This window comes from Strigops habroptila, chromosome Z, assembly GCF_004027225.2.
Source record: "Strigops habroptila isolate Jane chromosome Z, bStrHab1.2.pri, whole genome shotgun sequence".
NCBI classification, from domain to species: domain Eukaryota; kingdom Metazoa; phylum Chordata; class Aves; order Psittaciformes; family Psittacidae; genus Strigops; species Strigops habroptila.
The window spans coordinates 95,962,145-95,988,345 of NC_044302.2; the positions used below are offsets into that span (position 1 = coordinate 95,962,145).

Consider the following 26,201-nt stretch of genomic DNA (forward strand, 5'->3'; position numbering starts at 1 on the left):
ATTTTTTTTTTCTTTATATAGTCAATATTTTCCACTTATGAAATGAGTCAAGAATGTTGAAACTGACTTCCTAAGAATTATGTTTTCTACTATTTTTGATTTCTCTTGACGAAATTTTTATTTGCATGTTTATATAATATTTAATCTTCAGTTTATCTATTTTATTTTATTTTAGTAGGTGTTTTGAAGTTGCAGGTGTTTCAGTTGTTTGAGACCTATTGTGTCCCACGTATGGTTCAGAACTATTAAAAGGGAATACAGTGAATACTCCCCAATAAAGGTCTGAGCGATACTATAAACAGCACGGCTGCATGCAAGCTCTTGATAGGAAGAGAAGTTGCATTGTGCATTTGAAGCAAGAGGTATATGTATATAAGGTTTTGTCAAGTTAATGCTGCAAAAACACTTTAAATGTAGTCAGTTGATCTGAGAATGCAGAATCAGAATGGTTTGTGTTGGAAGGGACCTTAAATCTCATCCAGTTCTAACCCCCTGCTATGGGCTGGGACACTTTCCACTAGAGCAGGTTGTTCCAAGCCCCATCCAACCTGGTCTTGAACACTGCCAGGGATGGGGCAGCCACAGCTTCTCTGAGCGCCCTGTGCCAGCGCCTCGCCACCTTCATAGTAAAGAATTTCTGCATAATGTCTAATCTAAATCTCTCTTCTGTGAGTTTAAAGCCATTCCCCCTTGTCCTATCACTACATGCCCTTGTAACAAGTGCCTCTGCAGCTTTCTTGTAGGCCACTTTTAAGGCTCCTCTAAACTAAGGTCTTCCTGGTTGTTATATGGTGAGCAGATCTGGCTGCCTTAGTTCCAGCATCTCTCTACAGGGGAAAAAGGTAGTGATCGAACTTCTGCATTTTAGTACTGCAAAAGTATAATGCAGACTTCACCACATTTGAAATACAATTTCATATATAGAATTGTAGTGATATTTCTTAAATTTATTTGAAAAGTGTTGATAAATTTTAACTTTAAACAAATCAAAGAATTTCAAAACAGCTTTGAAATCTTCTTTGGTATTTAATGCCTCAAAAGGTCATTCTTAGGATCACGAGTCTTATTTTCCCTTTGGTAAATTTAATGTACAACTAAAATGACATATTTTATGCCACAGCAACCAAATTGGATACTAAAAGTAATGCAGTGTGTGTATTAATATTTAAATTTGCTAACAAATTCTAAGAAAGGCACAAAGAATTAGTAGTATCTAACTGTGCGTTTAATATCTAATGTCCAGTTTCAACATTGATTCAGTCTTTGTGAATATTCTGCATATGTTTTAAAAAAAGAAAGGCAGAAAAACTCATCTTGTTTATGAGTACTCCTAATGGATTTGAAATCAGCTTTACTTTTTTAAACCCGTAATTTCAGATTGGCAGCTGAAGGTATAAAAAATACAGTTGTGAGCCTTACAGAAAACAGTGAATTGTATTTTTTTGAGAGCTGCTTAGTATCTTCTAGAGATTACACTTAAAGATTTTCTTTTTTCCAAGTTTTGCATTAAGGTTTGATATTATGTAAACTGTTTGTCTTTCGTTCTTCTACAGGTAAACTCTTTCACATTGACTTTGGTTATATTTTGGGTCGGGACCCCAAGCCTCTACCTCCCCCAATGAAGCTGAATAAGGAGATGGTGGAAGGTATGGGAGGCACACAGAGTGAACAGTACCAGGAGTTCCGTAAGCAGTGCTACACAGCCTTTCTCCACCTCCGCAGGTAACAATACTGGTCTTATGCTAAAATTTATTAGAGCCACTGTTAAGCAGGAGAGGAGAGAAGTAAATGAATCAGAGAAGATATTTCAGTTGAAAATCCAAAACTTGTTTGAAGGCTGAATGTAGACCAAGAATTTGTATGAAACAAAGGAATGAAAACATCACAGCATTGGTGTAACAATGTAATTGTCTTTCAAGTTAAGGCCCCCAGTTTTGCTTGTTTAATAACAAGTTAGTAATGTTTTTCATAATTCCTGTGGGGTGTTGAATTATATCTTGCTTTTTTGATATGTTTTTGCCCTGAACCAACTTTTTCTCTGAATATTGATGATCAAGTAACTGTCGTTTTAACATTATTTGTTTGCTTCTTTATCCTCCTCCATTTTAGATTAGTGATGATGAAATTCTTTGGCTTTAAGATGGCAGACACATAAGCTTAGTTGGGTTCAGGTCCTGCAGGGCAAAATTTAGCTACCAGTAGTGACAGTTGAGTATTTTAGCAGTTTCTGTATATACCCAGAAGTGTGACAGCTAAAACCTCTTTAGACTGTATTTATTTACAGACCAACAGATCTCTCCTTTAAATTTGTAATCAGCATCATTTTTTTTTCCAGTGATTGTATTACTTACCAACTTTCTGAGCCAAGTAGCTCAGCTTTGTTCTGTTTGAACAGAGCACAGGTGAGACTCTTGTACTGCCTGTTGAGTTCATTTAGTGCATCTCGAATGGAGAATAAAGAATTTCACATTAGTATCAAGATCACATAATATAAACCTCCAAATACGTGGAAAAAATTAGTAATATGAAAAGTACATGTTGTATGAAAAGTAGGCAGTCAATAACAGGAAATAAAAATGCCTCATGTAGTTATTAACTTGTTAAAAGGAGAAAGAAAGTAGGAGTTGGTTTGTGAACTGGTTGTTAATGGGTTAAAAGCAATTCAACAACATGAAAACACAGCAGCAGGTTATCAGCAAGCAATATTCATGACTTCAGAGAACAATCAGAAAGGCTAATGTATATTTCATGTTCTAAATTTTGCTTAAAACTGTTTTGTAATACTATATTTCTTATTTGTGAAATACTTGAGTTGTTTTTATTGTTTAAACCTTGCTGTTTCAATGGAAAGATCTGTTGTGTCAGTTAAAGATTATCCATAGCGTGAATTTATGTCATGATTTGCTACAAAGATGATCATTAAGTGTGGAGTATAGCAGTAAATTGGATATAAAACTAAACTGTAAATCAAGATGGTTTCATTTTTAATGTCTGGGATTGCAGTTGTAATTATGGTCTCTCCAATATTTGTTCAATTTAATAGGAAAATATTTTTAAATGCTTCTGGATAAATATCTTTAAGGCTTTTGACAAGGATAGCATAGGATAATATTAGTAGTATTGTAACTGTTACTTCAAGCAGATAGAACTTAAAATGATTACTTGCTTATTGAAAAAAGAATAATTGGAGGTGGAATGGCTTAGTTCTAACAGCTCTGCATGTTGACACAAACCCGTTCACAGATACTACTTAGCCAGAAGAAGTGTGAAATCATAACCTTTGATTGCTAAGACAAAATGCAAACTCTGTTTGTCATCTCTGTCAATTTGTGTTCTATTCTTTCATCTTTATTTCCCTGGGGTATAGACATTTCTCTACATCTTTGAAGTGCTGTATCTCAGTGTTTCAGGGTTCCTGGTGGAATGGGTTTTGCATAGTGAAAACAAATAAAAACAATTTAAAACTGTAAGTGGAAAAATAGTTTTGTTCATTGTTTTAGGTTGGAAGCAGTTTGACATACGATCGTTGGTGTGCGGTTTTCATTTTGTTTTAGGGTTTTTTTGGGAGGTGGGTGGGATGCTTTCCACTTTTTTTGAACAACGATAGTTGTATGCTTGTCAGCAGTGCTGTAATGAAGGAACAGCCTCTGCAGTCTGAATGTGTTGCAAGGCAAATTGTGGCTGGCAGCAGATCTTTCATTCTCACTTGGGCTGTAGCAGCTTTTTACACCTTCCTTATACACATTGAGCCTATTTAAAGATGTTCGAATCCTGTTATGTGTCAGCATTTCCTTTTCTCCCAGAATTCCCATTTTACACATCCTCAGCAGGATCCAGCAAAGAGTAATCCAGCCATAACAAGTGAGAGTTTTTTGCAGGGTGAAGTTTTAGGTTGTATTGATCCTTCCTAAATAAGCATTTCCACATGTTGGTCATGTGAGAAGTTTGGTGTTCAGTTTGAGTTAGTGGGCATAGGTGAGGACAAAGGAGTAGGAAGTAACTAGGGACAGAAGGTGTAGTTTGGGCTGACATTTGCTCTGTGGGTGGGGATATCCAGCTGGCTGGACCAGAGTATTTTTCCCAAGTCTGTTTCTCAGTGGTATAGTGTACAGAGGAAGCCATGTAGATCTGAATGAAGAATATTACAGGCAAGAAGTGGAAAGCTGTGATGGCTCTTGGGGAGTGCTGGTTCTATGAAAAGGTTGTAGCTAGGCTGTGCAGGGTCCAGATAGTCTCCTAAAGGCGGGAGTAGATGGCAAGGAGGGAAAAGCAAAGGTGAAACTTGGGATCAGGTGAGTTTTGCTTGAGTCTGGACTGCTAGGAAGTAATTTTGAAAGAATAAATGCCGTAGTTTATTATAGCTAACTGGAACGTGTTAGTGACTGGGGAGTATAAGTAGTCTTAAGAAGAAATGAGTTGTGGGAGGTCCCAAGTTACACTGCAGAAAAGGTGATTGCATTTTAAATGTAGGAATTTGAGTTACACCAGGTAAACAAGGGTTTAGTTGGGGATTGCAGATAACTGTACTTTCCTGTCCTATCTCTGTAGGGGAAGCTTGTGGCTTTGAATTTGATAGAGCATTGCAATGTCAGCAGTCTAAATATTCAGTTGGTTTAGGACATCTATATGCAAAGGGGTTGGTAAATGTGGAAAAAAAATAATTAAAGGAGAGCTTAGGATCAAGCATATATTTGATGAGATGCTAAACACTTAAAAGTTGCTGTTCTCAGGAAAAATGGCAGTGAGAATTTTAACTTTTTTCCGTTGTGGGTTTCTTTATTGGTGTATATGAGGTCTCTTATATTGAAGAGTAGAGTTAGTTTGTTGGATGTCTTAATTTTTACAGAACTTCCTTGGTTTTAGCATTTCCTGTTCAAACTCTGTTTCATCAGTCTCCAGTGTAGCTGAGTGCTCATTTATTTTGTAAATTTATTTTTACTGAAGTTTGAGGAAAACAAAAAATGCATTTACATGAGAAGGATTTAGGATCAGGTTTAGGTGCTTCATTGAAGCTCCTTAAAGCTAGAGAGACTGAGCTCCTAGTTTGACATGGCTGTGAATGGAGTTCAGCCGTTCCAGAAGCCTTTCTGATGTAGATGTCAAAAATGAGTAACATTAGTTGACAGATAAAGGTGTTTGTCTTTTACAGGTCAGACTCCTAACTCAGGTGTTTCAGCAAACTATCTACTAGTCTTAGGATGCATTTGGGCCGCCAGTCGTGACCATCTTGGCATATTTGCCGAGAATGTTGCCTATGCATAAGGGTGAAAGCCAACTGTCTTTTACCTCTCTTAAGTCCCCTTTTTTAAAATAATTTTTCTAAAAATCTGTGACACATGCAAGGATCCCAGAGGCAGCTAACAAATTTATTGAATAAGCCCTTTTTCCTCCTTAGATCATCATCTAGTTGATAACTGAGTTAATGAAATGTTGGGATCAGGGGCATAGGAGAGACTTGCAGATAGTATAGTGAGCAGCTCTTCCCTAATTTTTGTCTCTTCCCACTCCATACTCTCTCCCAAAATGCCTTTTCCTGAATTCTGTTTTTTAATGAAAGAATCTTACGCTTCCAGTGCTTTTACTTTAAGCACCAAGAACAAAAAGTCTTCATTGTGTGGAATAGACCCAGCTTTTAAGTAGCCTCTAGCAATGATACGTAGACCTTTGAAGTCTCTGACAAACTTCCACCACTTAAATAACCCCAGTGAACTGTAAGCTTCTATCCTCTATGTGATTCAAGAGCAAAAGGGGCTCTGGACTCCTGGATCATCTCAAAGGGAGAACTACAATGGAAGCTACCCATGACCTAGAAAGAGATTTGAGAGATTTGAACATGTTTATAGTGAGATGTGCTTGTTTCACGCAAGTAGAAAAAAACTTCATTGAAACCAGTGGTGTCTGTTCCTGGCACCAAAGCAACTTCACGGAAAGATTTCTTAGCCAGATGTGAAACAGAATGGTAGTGTAACTTTTCTGTCTTTCTTTTAATTTGTGGTAAAAGTAGTTTTCTTCATTCCAGCCCCTTGCCCCTGGGAAAGTGAAGCAGAACAGCTGAAACAAATAAAACACTGAAGATTTCTGCTCAAACAGTTTATTTTAAAGGGTTGTGTTATAAAGAGTTATAACTAGGTAGTGCTAGTTCCAGATAATAATGAAGTGTCAAGAGTTTTTGATTGAATTATGCTTTTCTAGAGAAATTTGTTGTTGTTGTTGTTGAGCAGTATTTACTTTGTAAAATACAGCTATGACGCGGTCCTTTTGTGTAGTTAAACTACTTCATACTCCTTGCAATTGTCAGCTTATATATATTCAGCAGCTTGCTAATAAATAAGTTTTGTTGCTAAGAATGCATTTTCTGTCATCTGTGAAGCTCCTGGTGCTCTTAGCAAAGCAATATATTAGATTTTGAAGTCATTTATGTACTTTTGTCTCTGAAAGGAGACTAGATCTCTTTATAGAGGAAGGGACATTTCAGTTTATGTTGAACAGCTTGAAAATTATCTTTTCAAAAAGCAACTTACAGCTAGTTTCCTGCAAGGGCAAAATGGTGTTCTTTAGGAGATTCACACGTATGTCCAACACCATGTTAAAACTGAAGGCTACTCTGGCATGTCCTTTTTAATGGTTATAAATGACGTAAGTGCAGCATGCCTACCAGTGTTATTACAGCCTCACTGAGCAACTTCAGACTTGGATCTGGTTAAATCACTTGCATTCAACTTGTTCTGGCAAAACTTGCAGCAACTTGGAAAATCATTTCTTGTAATTGTAAAGACTTCAGCTGTTTGAATGCTTTCTATATTTATATAATTTATGTAATACTGCTGTACCACTGATATCCTTTTTAATAAAAAGTAACCTTTTAAATCAACATTCCAGCATAGTTAGTATACTAAAGGTAGAAGATGGCATTAAATCTTACAATATATGAAAGCACGGTTTATGTTTGATATGACTCTGAATAAATGTTTTGACAATTTTTAGAAAATTATAACAAAACCAGTCAGTCAGTTCAGTTTTGGCAGTTTGAGACAGTTTGAGGGTTAAACTTTCACTGCTAAGATCAGTTATCTGATATTTTTAACATAAATATGTTCAACTAAAGTGTTATGAATGCATCTCTGAAGCATTACTGATTCACTAAGATGATGATGTGTTCTTAAATTAAGTCGTTTATGAACTGTCTTTTGTACCATTTAGAAAGTGTTTTACCTAATTTACTCTTCTGCTTAGGTATTCCAACTTGATATTGAACTTGTTTTCCCTCATGGTGGATGCCAACATTCCAGATATTGCTCTTGAACCTGACAAGACTGTAAAAAAGGTAACTGGAAAGCTTTCCTTGTCTTTCAGTAATGCGAGTCATCATGTCATTAAATTTTTCAGTCACTTGCGGCGACTTATTTGTAACTGACCTGAGAATACTTCTGGTAAGTTTTGAGCAATTTCTAGAACCATCGAAGTTAGAGATGGAAGAAGATATCTTTTGAGATCACTTAGGACATGTGCCCATAAATACAGAATTGCTCTTTATTGTCCATGCAGTAATGCAGAGTTGGCTCTAATACTCTGTTCCAAGTGGTATTTAGGCATTCTGCTAACAACAGTGATCCCACCTTATGAAACTTTTGATAAGTGAAGCTGTCAACTGGTTATATCATGAAAGGTTGTTCCGACTAGTCTAGAATCCTGTAAGTCATAGATGGTTTTATAAAACCAATCTATGGGTAGACATAAAACCAATCTGGTGAAGATGTAGACTGCTATATCTTCATCACCAGGAAGTTTTTGTTGATTTTGAAAACACATACATGTCCCATAATTCTAACTTTGTCCCTTTGCACAATCTGAATCATTCCTTTTCATTTGATGTTTCGACAACAGTTGACATTAAAATTACTGGATAAATGTTCATCTAGATTTCATTACACTTATATTTTAGGCAAATGTTGGCTTTTTTTATAACCTGATTTTTAGTGAAGGCCTATCTGTTTTATCTCCACGAAAGACTTTGTGGAGCCTGTGTATCCAATGGAAATCAGTTCAGTCTGCTTTTTATTCGAACAGTGAGTTTTCTCTAAAATAGGCTGTTCTTCAGTGTTTTCAATAAGCCATGAAATCAGAGATTCAGAATCCTTAATATTTCATGTTCTAATACAATTCCTTTACAGAAAAATAAATTGCTACTCCAACCAAATTTTTCCTTTTTGTGTTAAGATGACAGCCCTCCCTCCACTTGAGTGTTTTCCTGAGAAACTGACAATTTTAGCTTACTCACATAGAAGATGGGAGATAGAGGCTTACAGTTAGAAAACTCAAATGGTTCAATACCTAGTAAGTATTGGGAATAACTACATTTTTGTGACGACACCCTCTTTTGAAGGAAGAGATAGTATGTTGCAACACATGTCTATGAATTTCATCTTTATGAAAATATATGTTTGGTTCCAGCTACTTATTGGGAAAATGGAGAGAAGTATTTTTTTTTTACTTCCATAATATAGTAGGGAGGGGAAAACTTTTTAGATTGCGAAGTCTGTGGATAGATGTGGTATAAATCCTGCAAACTTGAAGAATATATCTACAGTTAGTGCGGGGGCTAATTTTGGAATGTTTGTCATGGAGTAAAATAACCATCAGCTTGATCTCTTTATGACCTCATTGACTTCCAGAACTGCTGGTTCTTTGATGTTTGCAGCAGTAAGTCTGAGACTTGCTATGTGTTTTAAATCTTGCTCATCTCTCTCCGGAGCTCACTGTTGCTTGACGTGATAGTTCTCATTCTTGCCTTGTGAGCTCTAATATTTTTTTATCTAATGGAGCCTCCTATTTTTCACTGCCAATCGTGGAATCATAGAAAGGTTTGGATTGGAAAGGACCTTAAAGCTCATCTAGTTCCAAACCCCTGCAATGGGGGGTTGCCTGCATTAACATGCAATATCCTTGTTTCTTACTAGTATATTTGCATTGTATTTTATGGTGGTAAACTCTGTAGAAGTGCTGTCCAAGTTTATATTTATTTCTGTAATTAGTGATAATAGGATGTCAGATTCTGTAAAATTTTTGTAGAGGATTGTTTTAATGTAACAGCATTTGAGTATTTCAGGCATTTTTAAAACTCTTTTACTCTATATAAATTGCCCGTATAATTGTCTTGAAATAACGAATAGAGATACAGAATTGCAAATCAACAAGTCTTTTCTAAAACTGGTAAGTATGTTACAGTTTATTGATGGACAGTATTAAAAATCAAGATATGTTAAGCATGATTGTATTATGTCTGATTGCAGATAATGGAAGGAAGCAAAATCTAAAAGGAAGTTCTAAGAGCTATGAATTAGATCAGTATGGTTGCTTCTAAATTCCCTTACGAAGTATAAATAATAGTGCCTTTTTTGCATTAAAAGAATATGAGCTTATCTATGACAGATCACTATTAGATCAAATGCAGCAATTAGTTATTGGAATACTGAGCTCTGACAGCGGTGCAGATTGATGAACTGTGACTTCTAACCTCATGCTAGGTTCAAGTCTGTCTATTCACAGAGGCTTTAAAATGTGAAAAGAGCTAGTACTGAACTAATAAGGCAAGAATTTTTGATAAGGAATGCAAATAACTTTCTCATTTTCAAATGTTTTAAGAGGAGAAGATTTACTTTTCCAGGTTGTCTAAGTTTATTTAGGGTGTGCTTGTACCTTTACAAAACAAACTCCACACAGTAAAGTATTATGAGAAAGAGAACCAAATTGTTCAGCTTATTGATAAATATTTTCTTTGTAATTCATAGACTTTTCAGTCTTCCCCAAGTATTGTTATCTTATATACCCTCTCATGTTTTCTGGCAGCTCAGCTGTTTTTTCACTCCTTTTAACTGTTCAGGTTTGGACCTTTTGGTTCAAAAATGGTGCTTTGAATATTCTCTTGGAATTTGTGCAAAAATAATAAATCATAATGAGATCCCTAAAGAGTAGGTGAACAGATGACCCTTCCATAAAGCAGTTGTTGACATTACAATCCTCTGAATGCATACACCTATGTTCAAAGCTTCTATGACAGTAATTGTTTTCTTTTCTCAATTTTTCTTTTTTTTTTTCTTTAAAAAAAGTTAGTAAATTGTAGAATCAGAGAATAGTTTTGTTTGGAAGGAACCTTAAAGCTCATCCAGTTCCAACCCCCTGCCACGGGCAGGGACACCTTCCACTAGAGCAGGTTGCTCCAAGCCCCTGTGTCCAACCTGGCCTTGAACACTGCCAGGGATGGGGCAGCCACAGCTTCTCTGGGCACCCTGTGCCAGCGCCTCAGCACCCTCACAGGGAAGAACTTCTGCCTCAGGGCTCATATCAATCTCCCCTCTGGCAGGTTAAAGCCATTTCCCCTTGTCCTGTCCCTACCAGGCCCTTGTAAAAAGCCCCTCTCCTGGTTTCTTATCAGCCCCTTTACATACTGGAAGCTGCTATGAGGTCTCCACACAGCTTCTCATTCCAGGCTGAACCACTTCAGCCCAGGACACCATTGGCTTTCTGAGCAAGTGCACTCCTGGATCAGGTTGAGCTTTTCATCGACCAACACCCCAAAGTCCTTCTGCTGAGGGCTGCTTTCCATGCAGGTCCTTGCATTTGGCCTTGTTGAACTTCAGGCGGTTCACACTGGCCCACCTCTCAAGCATGTCAAGGTCCCTCTGGATGGCATCCCTTCCCTCCAGCATACCCACCAAACCACACAGCTTGGCAAACTTGCTGAAGGTGCACTTGATCCCACTGTCCATGTCACCAACAAAAATGTTGGTCATTATTGTTTTTAATAATGTGTTAGAAAATTTGTTTCGGTTATTAAATACCCTCTAGCCTGTCTGAGATCAGTTATGATCTTTGCTTGTACTAATACAAAAAGGAACAAGATCTTGTATCTCTTGGGCTGAGTGGCAAGTTTGTTCAGTCATTTAACAAGATAATACTGTATCTTCTTGTAGGAAAATTGAATAAATGCTTTCAGCATCTCAATTGATTTTTTTTTTTTTTTTTTTTTTTCCTTAAAGCTTTAAACAAAAAATCCGTATATATTTCAACAGACTCAAATTAGCTAAAGATCCATTTTGGACTGACCTGAAAAATTAAATTACCTTTGATGTGTGAGTCAAGTCAATAGCCATTTCAACCATAGTACCACTTTCACGGAAGACGAAGGTGGGGATTTACAAATGTTTCTGTATCAAAGAAGGTATCCTGCTTAATGGGGTAGGTGGAAGTTCATAGCCAGAACCTTCCTTATTGGTGCTGTAGTAAATTTCGTTCTCTGTTTTGTAGAGCCTTCCTTGTTGCTTTAGGCAACTAGTGAGGCAGTGAGGTGTCTCAAGCAGCTAAAGTCAAGTCACCGAGGTAACTGGATAGGTTACTTTTACCTAAATCTGATGATAAATTACAATACCAGTTCATGATTAAGCTACAAGGAAAATTATATTGTGGAAGAAAAAGAATTTTGTTGTTTTTAAAGAAAAGAATGCTTACCGATGGGCGTATTATGCTTCAATTATTTTGACAATTTGTTTCTCGTAGAGATCTTTTGATATTGGAATTCTTACTAGGTGCAGCTATACTGCTGTTACTAAGTACGCATGATCTGTTCTAGAGATTGTTTCTAAAGAAAGATTTTTCTTTGATGGTCACAACTTGATTCCTCAAAGTGAAAGCATTGTGATGCTAGGTGGTAGCTCAAGTTCCAGTCTACTCTTTAGCTTCATAAAGTGACATAATGCGTCACCCTCACTTTGATAAGCAGGGAGGTGCTTTCTGTTGCAGGAAATACTTGTCCACTGGTCAAAAATACAGTAAGATGTAAGAACAGACTAGCAAGTAAAGTCACCTTTAGAAATATTTTTGGCGTTCCCCTTTTCCTTTGGGAAAATAATTTCTTGCATTTTTAGAGCCAGAATAAAGGTCTATTTACTGTAATCATATACATATTCTAAATAAAAATCCAAATGTATACCATGTGATAATGATGTCTAGAAGAAAAATTGAAACAGACTATATGAAACAGGTTGAAGAATACTACCGTCGTTTTATATGGCTTGATTTCTTGTGCTCTCTTCTGTCTCTTCCTGTGATATATGTGTGTATTGTGACAGGATGCTCGGTAGTTAGACTAGTTAGAAAAGATGGTTCAAAGTCAACAATCCTTGGGCTTTCTTCAGACAAATAACGAAACAAACTAAGAAAGAAACTATTACGTGGAACATTTCCTCTTCGGTGAAGCACTAGATGATTTGTGTTGTTTTTTGGGTTTTTTCCTAGAATTTCAGACTGATACGTTGAATGAGACTTTTTAGAAAAATGTTGATTGCAGAAAGCACTCTTAAAGAAGTTTATTCCTAACCTGAGGGACAAAAGGGGAGGCGGGATCTTTATGGCTGAAGACTGTTTTGCCAAAGTATCGTCTTCCTTCCAGTAAGAACGTGACTTCCCAAGGAGCTAACTGTTAGAATGTAATTGTATAATGAAGCTTAAAATCTAACTGAAAGAATATTGTCCAGGTCTGTCTGATAGTTGTGAAACATCTTGGGAGAAATATATATCGAGTGAAGGCAAAACTGGAACGGCAGCTTGTACATGTACAGCTGTCCCATAAAATAAATATAGATTATACCTCTTTGACATGGTTTATGGCATAGGGTGGTATAAGCAGAGCTGGATCCTCTGTTCCTGTCATCTGTGAGCGTACTTTCACATTCTTGTTCAAAAGAGAGCAAGCTCTGCATAAACTGATTTTGCTTCTCAGAGGAAGATGACAATGTGGATATTTTCTTCCTATTAGCATGAAAAGAACCAGAAACCCCCAGTGACTTCAACAGGAGATGTGGATTTTAGAGCATACCAGAATTGGACACTTACCTTCTTACTCACTTTGCTTTCAGAAATTAATCAGTGCTGACCTTAATGGTGCATTCTCACACCTGAAACTGGACTGAGATTTGAGTGAGTCAGCATTGGCCCAAAAGCAAAAAAAAGCTTTGTTTGAAGTTTCATAAGTATGAGAGTGTATGGAAAAATATGTTTTCAGCCATCTATGCACTTTCACTGTGTATACCCAATATCAAGAGATAAATTGGCTCATACCTTTCAGCTGCATGAAAAGCTTGTTTCAGTGACTCACTTCCCTCACTCCAGTTTCCGTGACTATTTTTCCCTATAGGGAAAAACCCCCCAAAATAAACAACCAACCAAACCAGAAAACAGTACTTTCTGGCTACTCAGTGTGCCCATCCTCAAAACCCTAGGAACCCTCTTCTATTTCTTGGTGTTTTACTTAATAGTAAAATGTTTGGCATATTTTTTGACCAAGAAAAAGTAGCTGCAGAACTTAAAATTAGTTGTATTTTTGATCCTTTCATCTCCTTTGTCTTCTCCGTACTATTTATAAAGAAAACTGTCAGTGTAGTGTGCTTCACCTCATGGTTGGTGGCACGATCTCCTACTGCCACAGTCTGATTTAGGCTTTTCTGAAAACCCGCTTTGGCTCAAAAATGTCACAAAATGAAATTAAATTGAAAAGTAGAAGAAGAGTCTCCACAGTTTGCCTCTCCCTTTCTGTGGCCTCTGAGGTAATTGACTTTAAATTTTCCACTCTTTGCTTATGCTTTTCCACTTCTCGGTTTTCAGGAAAAAAGCTGGTCTGAAGTCTCTTTATGTTGACTTGTCAATGCGTAACTGATAATACAATGAAGATTCATCTCCCCACCCCACCCCCCCCCCGCCTTTTTTTCTGCCAGTGCTACTTGCTTTTTCATTTCCAGTACAGCTGCAGCACTAATTGCTGATTGTTGGGCATTTCTTTTTTTTTTTTTTTTTTTTTTTTTAAATTAGGCAGTGCTATAAATTTAAGTGTAATGACTAAAATCTGGAGTCAATTATATATCCAGTTTTGCGTAAGGAAGAGGTAGACCATCACTCTTGAGATGTAGCTAATGCATCCAGCACTGTCACCTCCTAACAAAAAAAAGCTTTTGATTTTTCCACAGGAAAGCCAGATGGTTTCTATCTGTCCTTCAGAGCAAATTTGACCTTTAAATGAGAAAACATCAGGGACCAGTGATTCATTGTCACACAAAAGACTCAGCAGGCATTAAAGGACAGTGTCCTAATTGACTGAGCTGTGTTTCAGATGCCCATTGACTAAAGAAGGTGCTGTGCAAAGATGCTGTAACTGTTTCAGTCACAGACAAGGTTATCGTGAACATAGCAAAATACCTGGCTTCCAGCAAACTGCTGTTTGTGAAAGTAGCCCCATTCAGCTTTGACAGTGCCTTTGGGTGTACGCAGAAAAGGCTAAAATCAAACCAGTCAGAGTGGAGAATTTTCTTCTTATGGAGTATAACACTGAGAGCAGTCTCTGTGTTCCTATGTCTATGCAGATACTGACTAGGTCTCACCCCCTTGATAAGAAAATGTGTAGTATAGTTGTTCAGAAACCAGCTAGAACAAAGGACAGATATGTTTTGTTCCTTTTACATTAAATATATTAAAGTTAGTTTTGTTCTACAGGTATAAAAACTGAAGCAGAGATATAATTTGAGTTGACGTACATAAACCTGAGCTAGCCTGTTTTTAAGCCTTAGCTAGTTTTGCCAGTTTCTTCATCTGAGTTGTAGTAAAATTCTTCCCCCTCTTCTGTCCTGCCCAGAAATCAGTCAATGGATAATTGAGAGTTGAGTTCACAAGTTAGTGAAATGGAAAGGACTTCTAATCTGGTGCTTGACATGCCTTTTTAGGCAGTGTATATCTGTCCCTCTTCACCTGACTGAAAATACAAGTATTTGTTAAAAGGTGGAGCTAGAAAACATTTATGAGATTTATTAATGCCAAGAGGAATTTATTAAATTTCTAAGAGGAAATTTACTTTTATAGGTGAAATAAACTCAGTTTTGCTCAGTTTGAGTCTGTTTGTTTCAGTATTTATATTCTTGCTCCTCTGGGAAGGTTTATTCTTTGTAAAAGTGTCCCATTGACATGGAGCTTATTTTGCCCAGGCAGGCATTCATCTTTATGTCCATTTGGGTAATGATGCTGCAGCTGCACACCCAGCTTTTCTGTTCATAAGTTTTTGACCAGTATAATGAAATTTTGAGCTAGAGTAGTATCATCTTTATGTAGTATAACAGCTGAAACCCTGATTTTCATAGAAGTTCAATTTAGAGATGTTCACTAACATCTTTATTGGCTTCTATTAAAAAAAAAAAAAAGTAATAAAATTAGAGAAGTCTACGCAGGCCTGTTTAGAAAATGCAGTTTGTTCAAATCAAAGCCTTGAAAACAAAAGCTATTGTTGAAATAGTCTTTCAAATGAAATTGCTCATGCAAATAGGACATCTGAGTAGTTTATACTGCAAGTTGCTTTCCCTGTTGCTTGCAGGCCAAACAACAAAGTGTTTTGCTGAAAAAGATAAAATGTGGTAAGGGTTAAGCCAAGCGTTTAATGCCAATATACTCTTTCGCTCTCAGTTAACTTACAACTTCCCTTTTTTTAGTGAAATGTCACATCAAATGTAAATATACATATACAGTTTACAGGTTTGAAATTTCGTATTTTTAAAACAAGAAGTATGGTTTGTTGGGTTTTTTGATGATTTTTTTGGTGGGAAATGTGAGTGTTTTCCATTAAATAGTTTAGTTTCTATTGCAGTCTTATCTCATGATGTTCTACATCCCCAAAACTTTCTTCAGCTACCCCAGAATTTAAGATGTGGGATTCTAGTTAGTGTTTGCTCTGATGAGGCTGTGTCATCACAGGATCTTGGGTTTCTTTAGAATCGATGGATGAAGTGACCACCTGACTTTGGGTTGAGGTGTTTTGTTTCACTTGAACAGGTAGAGGAATAGAGGACGTTAATTTACATCTTGACTAGGGTCTCACGGGGTGTTCGTGGTTTGGGTTTGGGAGTTTTGGGGGGGAGGGATCAGCAGAAGTTTAAGACATAAGTCAGAACTTATATCTCTTGTTATCTCGCCCCCCGGCCCCTGTATCTTAGCACCTTAATCCTTACATTTAAACGTATTCTAGAAAGTGTAACAATGTATCTGCAAACTGTGACTTGATTATAAATAGAATGTGTAAATGCAGTTGTAGACCATATTAATAATAAGTGCTGTGTAAGTTTATCTTTGCATTTAAGAAGGCAGCATCTTTTAGTTAATGCTTTAACCAGCATTCTTTGCAGATACTGAGAAATTCATTGCATGGGGCAGCAGGAATGGAATGTAACTGACAGTATAATAAAATTTCTAGTCATATAACTGCACAATCCACTTCTTTTATTCTTTATTACTAAACTACCCGCTGTGCAGGGGGATAGGAAGTGGACAATTTGAAACCTTAAAGTTGAATGTCGGTATCTCTATAGACTCTATAGTTCTTTGTCCAGCCTTTTCATCCTTAGACATTCAAATTCTGCTGTTGAGACCTGGTGTTTAAAATAAGTGCCTTGTGGGGTTTAAAACTTCCCTTTCAGGAAACAAAGCAAAGCTTTAACCAGATTCGTCAAGTGTGTTTCTTTTCTCTTTGGCAAATACTAATGAGTAAACTAAAACAATTCACTTAATTTAAATGCCAAAGTGAGAACTCTGGCAGGACATTTTTGATGGTTTCATAGTGGCCATTCTTCTTAAGTGTGTAGAATGGGATAATTCTGTAACTCATTGGAGTTTTTACCCCTAAAAAAATAACTTTTTTTTTTTCACCATGCAAACATCTATGCCTACTTTCACCTTCTCTGTGAGAAAATACTGGCTTTTGAAATACATGGTTTGCTTTGGAACGCAGAGATTGCAAATAAGAATTACTGCTGGTTTTGTTAGAAGAGCTGTAAGTCAATGTATATTAATCTTGTTGCTGCTGTTGCAACTCAGGAGGTAATTTGTCATCTTGCCATGTTTCTTCTGGGCTAGATTGCAGCAGTCAGTTTTAATTGCAGTGCTGAAAAACTTTCAGACAGAGATCCTGTACTTGACAGTGTTTGATCCTGCTTAAATTGCAAACTGATTTTAAGATCTAACTGTGGGTATATTTCTTTCCATGTGTATCAGTGTGCCAGTGTGTTACTGAGGAAGGTGGGGAATGGGTTTAAATCATCATTAGTTTCATAGAATGAAGCTGCATTTTAGTATGAGTGACTGCAAAACTTTCTGTGAAGTTCTTCTATGAACCGTTATAAGATCACTGAAGTGCTTGATTACTAGAGTTGTGTAGAAGATCTTTGCACTGTTTTGGGTTTTGAAACTGGGGTTAGCAATTTTGCTGAATTCTCATTACAACACTTTTTCTATGAGTGTGAAAATAGATCTGGTAGAAGTCTGTGCTATAATTTAGGGAGGTATTTAAGCTTGTGCATAATTGCAAGCCTGTGGATAGTCACTTGGATGCTACTGTTTGCTTCTGTGGCTGTCAAGTTTCTGATATGTCTGTGGGAGATAATAAACTTCCTTCTCATCATGTTTCTCACGAAGATCGAAGTTCCATAATATTAGCCTGAAATATATACTAAATCTCTTTCTGGTACTTGCTTCTTTGAGAGTTTGAACTTTTTTTTGCTAAATCTATTCTTTCATATTGATCACACTGAGGGGAAGGTGAGGAAAAACTGTATTTATGCTTGTTTCAAACATACCAGCAACAGTTACAACTTCAGTGAAGCAGCATTATTTTTCCATACGTGGCAGGCTAACTTGTGCTTTTTATTGTAGCACTAAAGGCTGCTATTCTGGAGTACGTTGCGTTTGAAAAGAATGAAGAGTAATACTAAACTGAAATCTCAAAGAGTATTTTGCTGTGATAAGGAGGGTCATTATATATGTGGTATCCTTAGTGCAAAGAAAGAATCAAAACGGGAAGAGAAAATAATATCATCTCACAGATATGGCCTTCTTAATAATATTGTTGAAATAATTTGGCATACATTTTTGTCAGTGCTTAAAAAAAGTAAATATATAGAAAATGTTCAAAAAAAATTTGATTCAGTCTCCTTAGTCACATCCAGCAGAAGGTTAAGATGCACCTTAAATCATTTGATATTTGCCTATATGAGAGAGATTGCTCATGGACAGTTCTTCAATGTAAGAAGCTTTAATGAGCTCAACGGTTTGAGATGGAAATTGGACAAATTCAGATAGGAAGTAAGTCACAATTGTTAAATAGGGCAATTAATCATTGAAGCAATTTACCTCACATATGAAACATTGTCTCAGTATAAAGACTCTTTAAAAGAGATTCTCTGAGAAAAATGACGAGTTACGTACTTGATGCAGAGATTGTTTGATTCCATTTTACCTGGCTCATTATGCAGGAGACTGAAGTAGATGAATAAGATGGTCTCCACAAGAGCTCTCATCATTTGCAATTTATAAGAATGAAGCACGTGATTACATGGCAGTAATTAATTTTGTCCAAGTAATGTGAATTTGCTGGGCAATATTCATGTTGTGATGAACCCTACTTTGCAAGGTGACTAGTAGTTTTGAACTTTGGGGATAGAAATTATTAGAGAATGCTAGGATCTAGGCTTATTGAAAGAGTTTTAAACAAGATTTGAAGGGGGAAAGGGATAAAACTAGTCTCACTAGAGATAAACCTGGGAGCAGCATAATGGCATTTGAGGGACAGTGTGCTAGTGAGGTCCTTCGGTCTGCTGTCTCAGTGGAGGTAGCGGATGGAGATGATGCAACTCGAAGACATGAGGGTTATTGATGTGTTAGAAGTACCTGAGAATGGTCATGTAGAAATAGGGCTTCAATCCCTCAAAAAGGTGGCAGGGTCAATAGCCCAGCTGAAGTGCATCTATGCCAGTGCACACATAATGGGCAACAAACAGGAGGAGTTGGAAGCCACTGTGCAGCAGGATAACTGTGACATAGCTGCTGTCATGGAAACATGGTGCGATGACTCGCACAACTGGAGTGCTGCAGTGGATAGCTGTAAGCTCTTCAGAAGGGATAGGCAAGGAAGGAGAGGCTGTGGAGTAGCCCTGTGTGGTAGGGAGGGTTTTGGTTGTCTAGAGCTTAATGGTGGTGATGATAGGGTTGAACGTTTATGGGTAAGAATCAGGGGGAAGGCCACCAAGGCAGATATCATGGTGGGAGTCTGTTATAGACCACCCAGCCAGGGTGAAGAGTTAGACAAAATATTCTTTAATGTTCAGCTGAGACAAGTCTCACCATCTCTAGTCTTTGTTCTCATGAGGGATTTCAGCTTACTAGGTATGGGCTGGAAATACAACATAGCAGAGAGGAAACAGTGTGGGAGGTTCCTGGGGTGTGCAGAAGAGAACTTCCTGAGAAAGACCTAGCAAGGAAAGGTGCCTGCTGGACCTGTTGTTTGTGAACAGAGAAGGACTTGTGGGTGATGTGGTGGTTGGACACTGTCTTGGGCACTTATCAGAGAAGTAAGGTGAGGGGTCAGCAGGATTGCCACCTTGGACTTCCGAAGGGAAGACTTTGGCCTGTTTAGGACCCTGGTTGGCAGAGTGCCTGGGGAGGCAATCCTGAAGGGCAAAGGAGTCCAGGAAGGCTGGACATTCTTCAAGAAGGAAATCTGAAAGGCACAGGAGCAGCTGTTCCCATGTGATGAAAGATGAGCTGGTGGGGAAAGGACCAGCTTTGGATGGAACTCAGGAAAACAGAGTTTATCTCCTCTCTATCCTTCATTGGATGTGGGAGGAAACACAGTGATAAAGGATGAGGAAAAGGATGAGGTACTTAATGCATTCTTTGATTCAGTCTTTAATAGTAGGACCAGTTGTTATCTGGTTACCCAGCCCCCTCAGCTGGAAGACAGGGATAGGGAGCAAGATGAAGCCACCATAATCCAGGGGAAAATGGTCAGCAGTGTGCTCACCACATAGACACACAGGTCTTTGGGGCAGGATAGGATCCTCCCAAGGGTACTGGTGAAGCTGGCAGAAGCACTTACCAAGCCACGTTCAATCATCTGTCGGCAGTCCTGGCTCACTGGGGAGGTCCCAGTTGGCTGGGTGTTAGCAAATGTGATGCTATAGGGGGGGTGGTTTAGCCTTGAGAAAAGGAGGCTGAGGGGAGACCCTGTCACTGTCTACAACTACCTGAAAGGAGTTGAAGTTGGGGGTTGATCCCTTCTCCAAGCGAGTAGCAAGCGATAGAACAAGCGGAAATGGCCTCAGGAGCAGTCCTTAACGATTGACGTGGAATTACTTGGTTGGAACTCCTAGAAAGTCATGCACTGCACCACAGTGAATACTCATGGGTCAAGGCCTTTCCAAAGCTGAAATGGGAAAGTATAGATATTGCTGTTTTCTTAATTATAGTGCATTCAGCTTTCAATTCACACACAAATTGCAGGTACTAAGGAAAATGTGTTATTGATACAATAGTTAAAATATGTCACTGTTAGAAGGAAAAACAACATAAGGGGTAGCAGTGTCTCCAACTGTTCATGGATGATGGATATGATCAAAGTTAATGAAATCCTCACCTGCCATATAAAGGTCAGTTTTGACAGGGTCGATTTGCTCATGCCATCCTCTGATTCTGTATTCTTTATTGCCTTACAGTTTATGAAAGGGAATGTTATCTGAAAATAAGTTTAGAATAAGGAAATGTTACAAACTTTAAAAAATGGTTAGGATCGTCCAGACTCTTCCAACTCTGTATTTAATATGCAAAGTTGTATGTTTTTTCTCAAGTAGCATTTAATTCTTGTTTAGTGTATGTTGAATTAATATTCATCATCCCCATTCCAGGTGCAGGACAAGTTTCGTTTGGACCTGTCTGATGAAGAAGCTGTCCATTATATGCAAAGTCTAATTGATGAAAGTGTCCATGCCCTCTTTGCAGCAGTGGTGGAGCAGATACATAAGTTTGCACAGGTGAGATACCTTCTCAGTTGGTGTTCTGTGTGAAAGATGAGTAAGGTGAGAGGTTGTGAATAGTAAGTTCAAGACTTAACTTCATTATTTATTATTTGCTTAGTTCATTTTTCTAGCAAGTTAGAAGTGTGTTCTTGCTGCCAGATCTGGAGAGCAAGCTCGTAGTAGTCTTAGAAACATTTTTAATGCGTCTTAGCAAACATGTTGAGTGGGACGTAACTGATTGTATTACCAAAGTAAGAATCACAAATTGGAAAGGTGGAGTTCTGAGGGTGCAATCCAGAACTTCCTTAGCTTTCATTCCCAAAGTAAATGATTGAAGGTAAACTTCCTTTCTTTCCTACCTCTGCTAGACTTCCTTAACTGTGCATTCCAGCTAGTTTTTTTGATCATTAACAGGCACAGCAGCTTGCACAGAAGGGGCCAGGAACTCTTCACATTACAGCATCTGTATCTCCTGCAGCATTGCACTGTACCACAGAACATGATCCCCACCGGCTATGTGAACATTTATCCCTTGTGTCAGAGGCCTCAACACAGATGGAGATCCTGAGGGATAATGCAGTTTTTCAGATTTGGGGCTGTAGGAGGTGGCTCAGACCTCTCACTGGGACAGTGGGAATTGGGCTCCTTGCTTGTAGGAAGTGTGCAGTGCTGGAGCGTGACCAGCAGGTTGAGGGAGGGGATTCTCCTCCTCTACTCAGCTCTGGTGAGGCCCCATCTGCAGTCCTACGTCCATCTCTGAGGCCCCGTCATAAGAAAGACATGGACCTATTGGAGCAAGTCCAGAGGAGGCCACAAAGATGCTGCAAGGGCTGGAGCACCTCTGCTACGGAGACAGGCTGAGAGAGCTGGGCTGGTTCAGCCTGGAGAAGAGAAGGCTCCGGGGAGACCTTAGAGCAGCTTCCAAGTACCTAAAGGGGTGTTGGAACTAGATGATCTTTAAGGTCCCTTCCAACCCAAAGCATTGTGTGAGTCTATGATGAAAACCAGGAAACTTCATCTATACATAAAGAAATTGTGATTTTTAATGTGAGGGTAATCAGACACTGGGAGAGGTTTCCCAGAGAGGTGGTGGAGTCTCCTTCTGTGGAGGTGCTTGGAATCCAATAGCACAATATGCTGAGCAACTAGTTGTGTTTGATCCTGTTTGAGAAGGGAGATTGGACTAATGGCCTCCAGAGTTCCCATCTCACGCATTATCTGATTCTTGCTAACGGTCTGGGGTGGCAATAAATTACTGTCTCTGCTATTTTTATTATTTCAATTTATTCTTGCTCTAGTATGGAAAATGAGATGTTTAACCACATGTATGTGTGCTGTGTTACTACAAGCCACAGTAAGACAATAAGGTGTTTGCCTTTCATGTTGAATACAACTCTGTGCACAAAAGCATTTCTTCTTTGAATTGGCAATGTTTTTTCCCTAAAGCCATCTGACATACTTAGTTTGTGTTTATCGTGGATTTTAGATATTACACTGTTTGCCTTAAGTCTTAGACTCATGACAAGAAATGGAATTGAGAGGAAAAATGAAACTGGTCTGAAAAGCCAGTCATTATCCCAGGGTTTTTTCATTGATTTTTTTTCTTCAAAAGACTGATCAAATTCTGATATAAGCTGAGGAGAACTATTTTCATGGCTATCCATTTTGCTAAAGGTCTCCCAACTAATCTGTTGTTTCTTGCAAACTTAATTTTTATTTTGAAGAATTACACAGTCCTGCAAGGTAAGAAGCAAAAATGTAATTTCCATCTGCATATATATTTAATAAAGATGATCTTTCACATGATGTGAAAAAAATGAGTGTAATTATATGAAAATGTTGCAAAATTTGTTGTCATTCATTATGGATTACTTTGAGCATAGGGTGGAGGACAGTAATTTAGTAAGATAAAGTGAAAAATTTTTAGCATATACCTTGGGGTTCAAGCAGAAATAATTACAAAGATTCAAGATGAAAATTTTAAATGTTTCCAATATGTGTGCAGACCTTTATTTTAATCACATACTGACAGTCACTTTTATAAAGACATGGTTTTTTCTTCATGGGTTTTAGATGACTGCCAGCCTCTCCCTTGCAATTGTTACTGCATTTGTGAAGCCGTATTACTAAGTCAGAGTTTACAGGTTTGATTTAGGTGACCTTTTCTTTTTCCGTTCAGACTTGTTCTTGCTTGACCTTTCTTCAGCACTTACAACTGCTTTTAAAGTCACAGGATATATTTGTTCAGAATACTTAAAAGTACGCAAGAATTTGACCCCAGGCTTACAGCTCCGAGGAACGGTGTTCTAAGCAACAGGCTGATACATACAGCATGCAGCAGACACCGATTGCATCTTCCATTCATATTTTGGGGAGTTAAAAATCAAGCCCACAGTGTGTGTTGCACTTTGGGTACCAAATAAGCCGATGTGACAGCCACTGGTGCAGGCCTCATCCAGTTGTCTCATTATGAGGTTTTTACCTCCCCAGCTGGCTGATGCTGAGTTCCAGCTTGGAGACTTTAGGGGTGTTTCTCCTGAGGCCCTGAACTCTCCTCATGCACTGTTGCAGAGTTTGCTGCCTCGTGCTTTTAGCTTTCCTTTCTACTTTTGGGGTTAGCTAGCTAAGATAAAAACCATAGTTGCTTTTTAAGTGCATAAGGCACCTCTTGGCTCCATGTGGTGTAAGATTGGAGTTCAGATTATTGCCTTCATTCATGTTCTACAAACAGTTACATTTGCAGGCTTCCCCCTGCTTGTATCTGTGTGGAGGACAAAAACAAAAGTCACAAGTTAATCAGCAGTTCACAGGTCTTAAGAATCTGAGCTTTATTTATGTATTTTTAAAAAACTTAGAACTAATCCATTGAAATTAAATGTAATTAACGCTTTTTCTCTTTATATTGCAAGTGAGATAAGACACTTTATAGTGATACTTAGTAATTCATTATTCAAAATCATTATCTTTTTTGTCTGAGGCGGTCTTAAGAATGTGCCAGAGTCGTCAGAGTCTGTAGATTGTTGAACAATTGAACAAATAATGCAAGTCATTCACCTTGTTCTAAAGGGGTTGTCCTGCACAGAGGCTAACTGAAGAGGCCAGTGGCCTTGCTCTTAATAGTAATGTAAGCTGTCTTAAAAAACCCCGACCAAACAATACATAAGTATTACAGTACATGCTTAAACAGCAGATTTTGGCCTCATGCCATGCATTTTTTCGTTTGAAATGCCCTTCAACATGGTTTTTTTGTTTTGTTTTTCAGTAGGTATTTGCCCTCTTACTGCCTCCAAAAATAGGTCAACAAGGAATCTGTGCTGTCTACTGCAGCAGTTAAGAGCTTTTTAATAAGGCTGATTATTATATTAACTATGTGTACCAGTATTCTGTATGTCACTCTATAGTAAGTAAAGCTCTTAGATAAAGCAATTTAGATATTTCGGTATCAGCTTGGTATTGTTCTTTTGTAACACTAGAGTAAATTGAGTTTAGTTCAAAACTGTGGTATGAAGCCTTTAGTTTAGTTTCTGATGTATCTCTAATCCATTATATTGTCAGATATTTTACAGACCTTTTTATGTTGTACTTGTCTCCTTAACGGTTATCAAAAAAATGTTGTCTCAAAAAGTAAATATATTTAACATTTAGAATAAGCTAATAGTGTTGTACAATAGTGCTCAAGAGGAGAAAAAGTGCATAGTAATTTTAGTTGGTACTAATGAAGACTGGATAGTCATTTCTCCCTGGAGGGTCATTTTCATTTTAGCAGCATTATTTATTTCTACAGAGGAAGGAAACAATCTTCAGTTGAAGTGACTAATTTCACATTTTATTTTGCTTGTGAAGTTAGAAGTCAACTCAGTTGCATTTCAGGGCTCATGTTAAGCAGTGTTTAAAAAAGGGAAAGACTGGGGGATAAGGAATGTCCCACCTAAAATGTAGCTGTGCAGTTTGGGGTTGTACTAATGCTTGGCTGCTCTCTGCTTAGGAGCAAACTCAATTTAAGTTGTAAATGTTCTGTGGTTTTATAATATCTCCAAGCTGTGGTCCCAGTGCTGCTGCATCCCAGAATGCAGCTGTGGTTCATTTCCCTCAGGACCACAGGCTTCTGTTTCCTCCTAATGGATGTCAAAATAGAAATGGGAACATCTACCAGCAGGATTGTGTAGATTGGATGAAAACATTTGTTAAGGGGCAGATAGAGCTGGTTCCCATGCTGTTTATTCACCTGAAGGGTTGTGAAAATTGCCTGCCTTTAGGCATTTCACCATGTTTTTAAACATGTTCAATTTACGTGTAACTTAAGAGTACACCACTTTGAGAGCAAACCAAGTTAAATAAATGCTGTGCTGTGTGTTTTTTGTTTTCTTTTAGTATTGGAGAAAATAAGCCTTTTGCCTACCTGTGGTGGAAAAAAGCAAATGCTCAAGAAAGAGACTTTCTCAAGCCCTTGTGGACTTCACCAGTTTTGGAAGGCAAAAGCTGCAGGTTTGGTAGCATTGAGAATAGAGAGTTCAGGAGGTAGAGAAGCTTTCTGAGTCTCTGTTCACTGAAGGTTTAAAACCAGCCATTATTAAAAGGAAAATGGTTGTTTATACCGTCCTTGGGGCTCAGATGCTGTGGCATTTTTTTCCACTGAAAACATTTGAGCCTCAAAGGCTCAAGCCAAAGGTAACTGGAATAGGCTGTGGTAAATTCTTGCACCTGCTAATATACTTTCTTATTTAAAAATAAAATCACTGCTATACTGAACACAAGTATGTACAAAGTTACAGCAGTGAGGCTGCAGTTCCTCCATGCAGAAACCCCACAAAACTATGGCAATCCCCTTTCTTCCCTTCCCACCAACTTTGTTCCTTGTGTAAGTTCTAAATGTAATTCATATACTCCTTTATTTCCCACCTTGGGCAATGTTACCATTTAGAAAGGACAAGCGTTTCTTCCCTGCTTGCAAAAACGTTTTTAAGTGCTGATAAGTTAACCAGCTCTAGGCAGCCAATTAAATCATCACTAACAGGCTCAGCAACCAGAATACCCAGTGAGCGGTTCAGTATTTCACACTTTAACTCTGAATGTTTTCTGTACAGTGATTATATATTCTTGACTCTAATAAACTCTTTGTTGTTGCAGTCTTGATGTGTTCTGGTTTGTCTTTTTAATCTTACGTGCCAAGACATGGTGTACTAAAGGATTATGACTCTTGGCTTTTTGCAAGGATTTTCACTTCTCGGTTCGCTTGATGCAGGAATAAGGCCACTCATAAAATGACTTTTGTGCCACATGTTGAGTTCATAATGAATCTGGTTTGAATGCTCAGCAATGTAATTAGCTCTT

The 26,201-nt window shown here is 38.0% G+C and overlaps 1 protein-coding gene and 1 long non-coding RNA gene across 5 annotated transcripts in view; both read left to right on the forward strand.

Moving 5' to 3' along the window:
• Positions 1–26,001, forward strand: part of PIK3C3 (phosphatidylinositol 3-kinase catalytic subunit type 3) — a 70,793-nt gene extending 44,792 nt beyond the window's left edge. For 2 of the 4 annotated variants that reach the window (XM_030512360.1, XM_030512359.1), the window contains 4 exons: positions 1,554–1,722; positions 7,234–7,324; positions 20,760–20,885; positions 21,285–26,001. In XM_030512360.1, coding sequence (XP_030368220.1) covers positions 1,554–1,722; positions 7,234–7,324; positions 20,760–20,885; positions 21,285–21,731 — 833 coding nt within the window. In that variant the 3' untranslated portion in view covers positions 21,732–26,001. The remainder of the gene's footprint in view (positions 1–1,553; positions 1,723–7,233; positions 7,325–20,759; positions 20,886–21,284) is intronic. The other 2 variants (XM_030512362.1, XM_030512361.1) reach the window with 1 other exon arrangement.
• LOC115619679 lies at positions 14,358–15,221 on the forward strand. Its single transcript, XR_003995083.1, has 2 exons — positions 14,358–14,575; positions 14,607–15,221. It is a non-coding gene; the product is annotated as an uncharacterized LOC115619679 (long non-coding RNA).
• Positions 26,002–26,201: the final 200 nt, after the last annotated feature.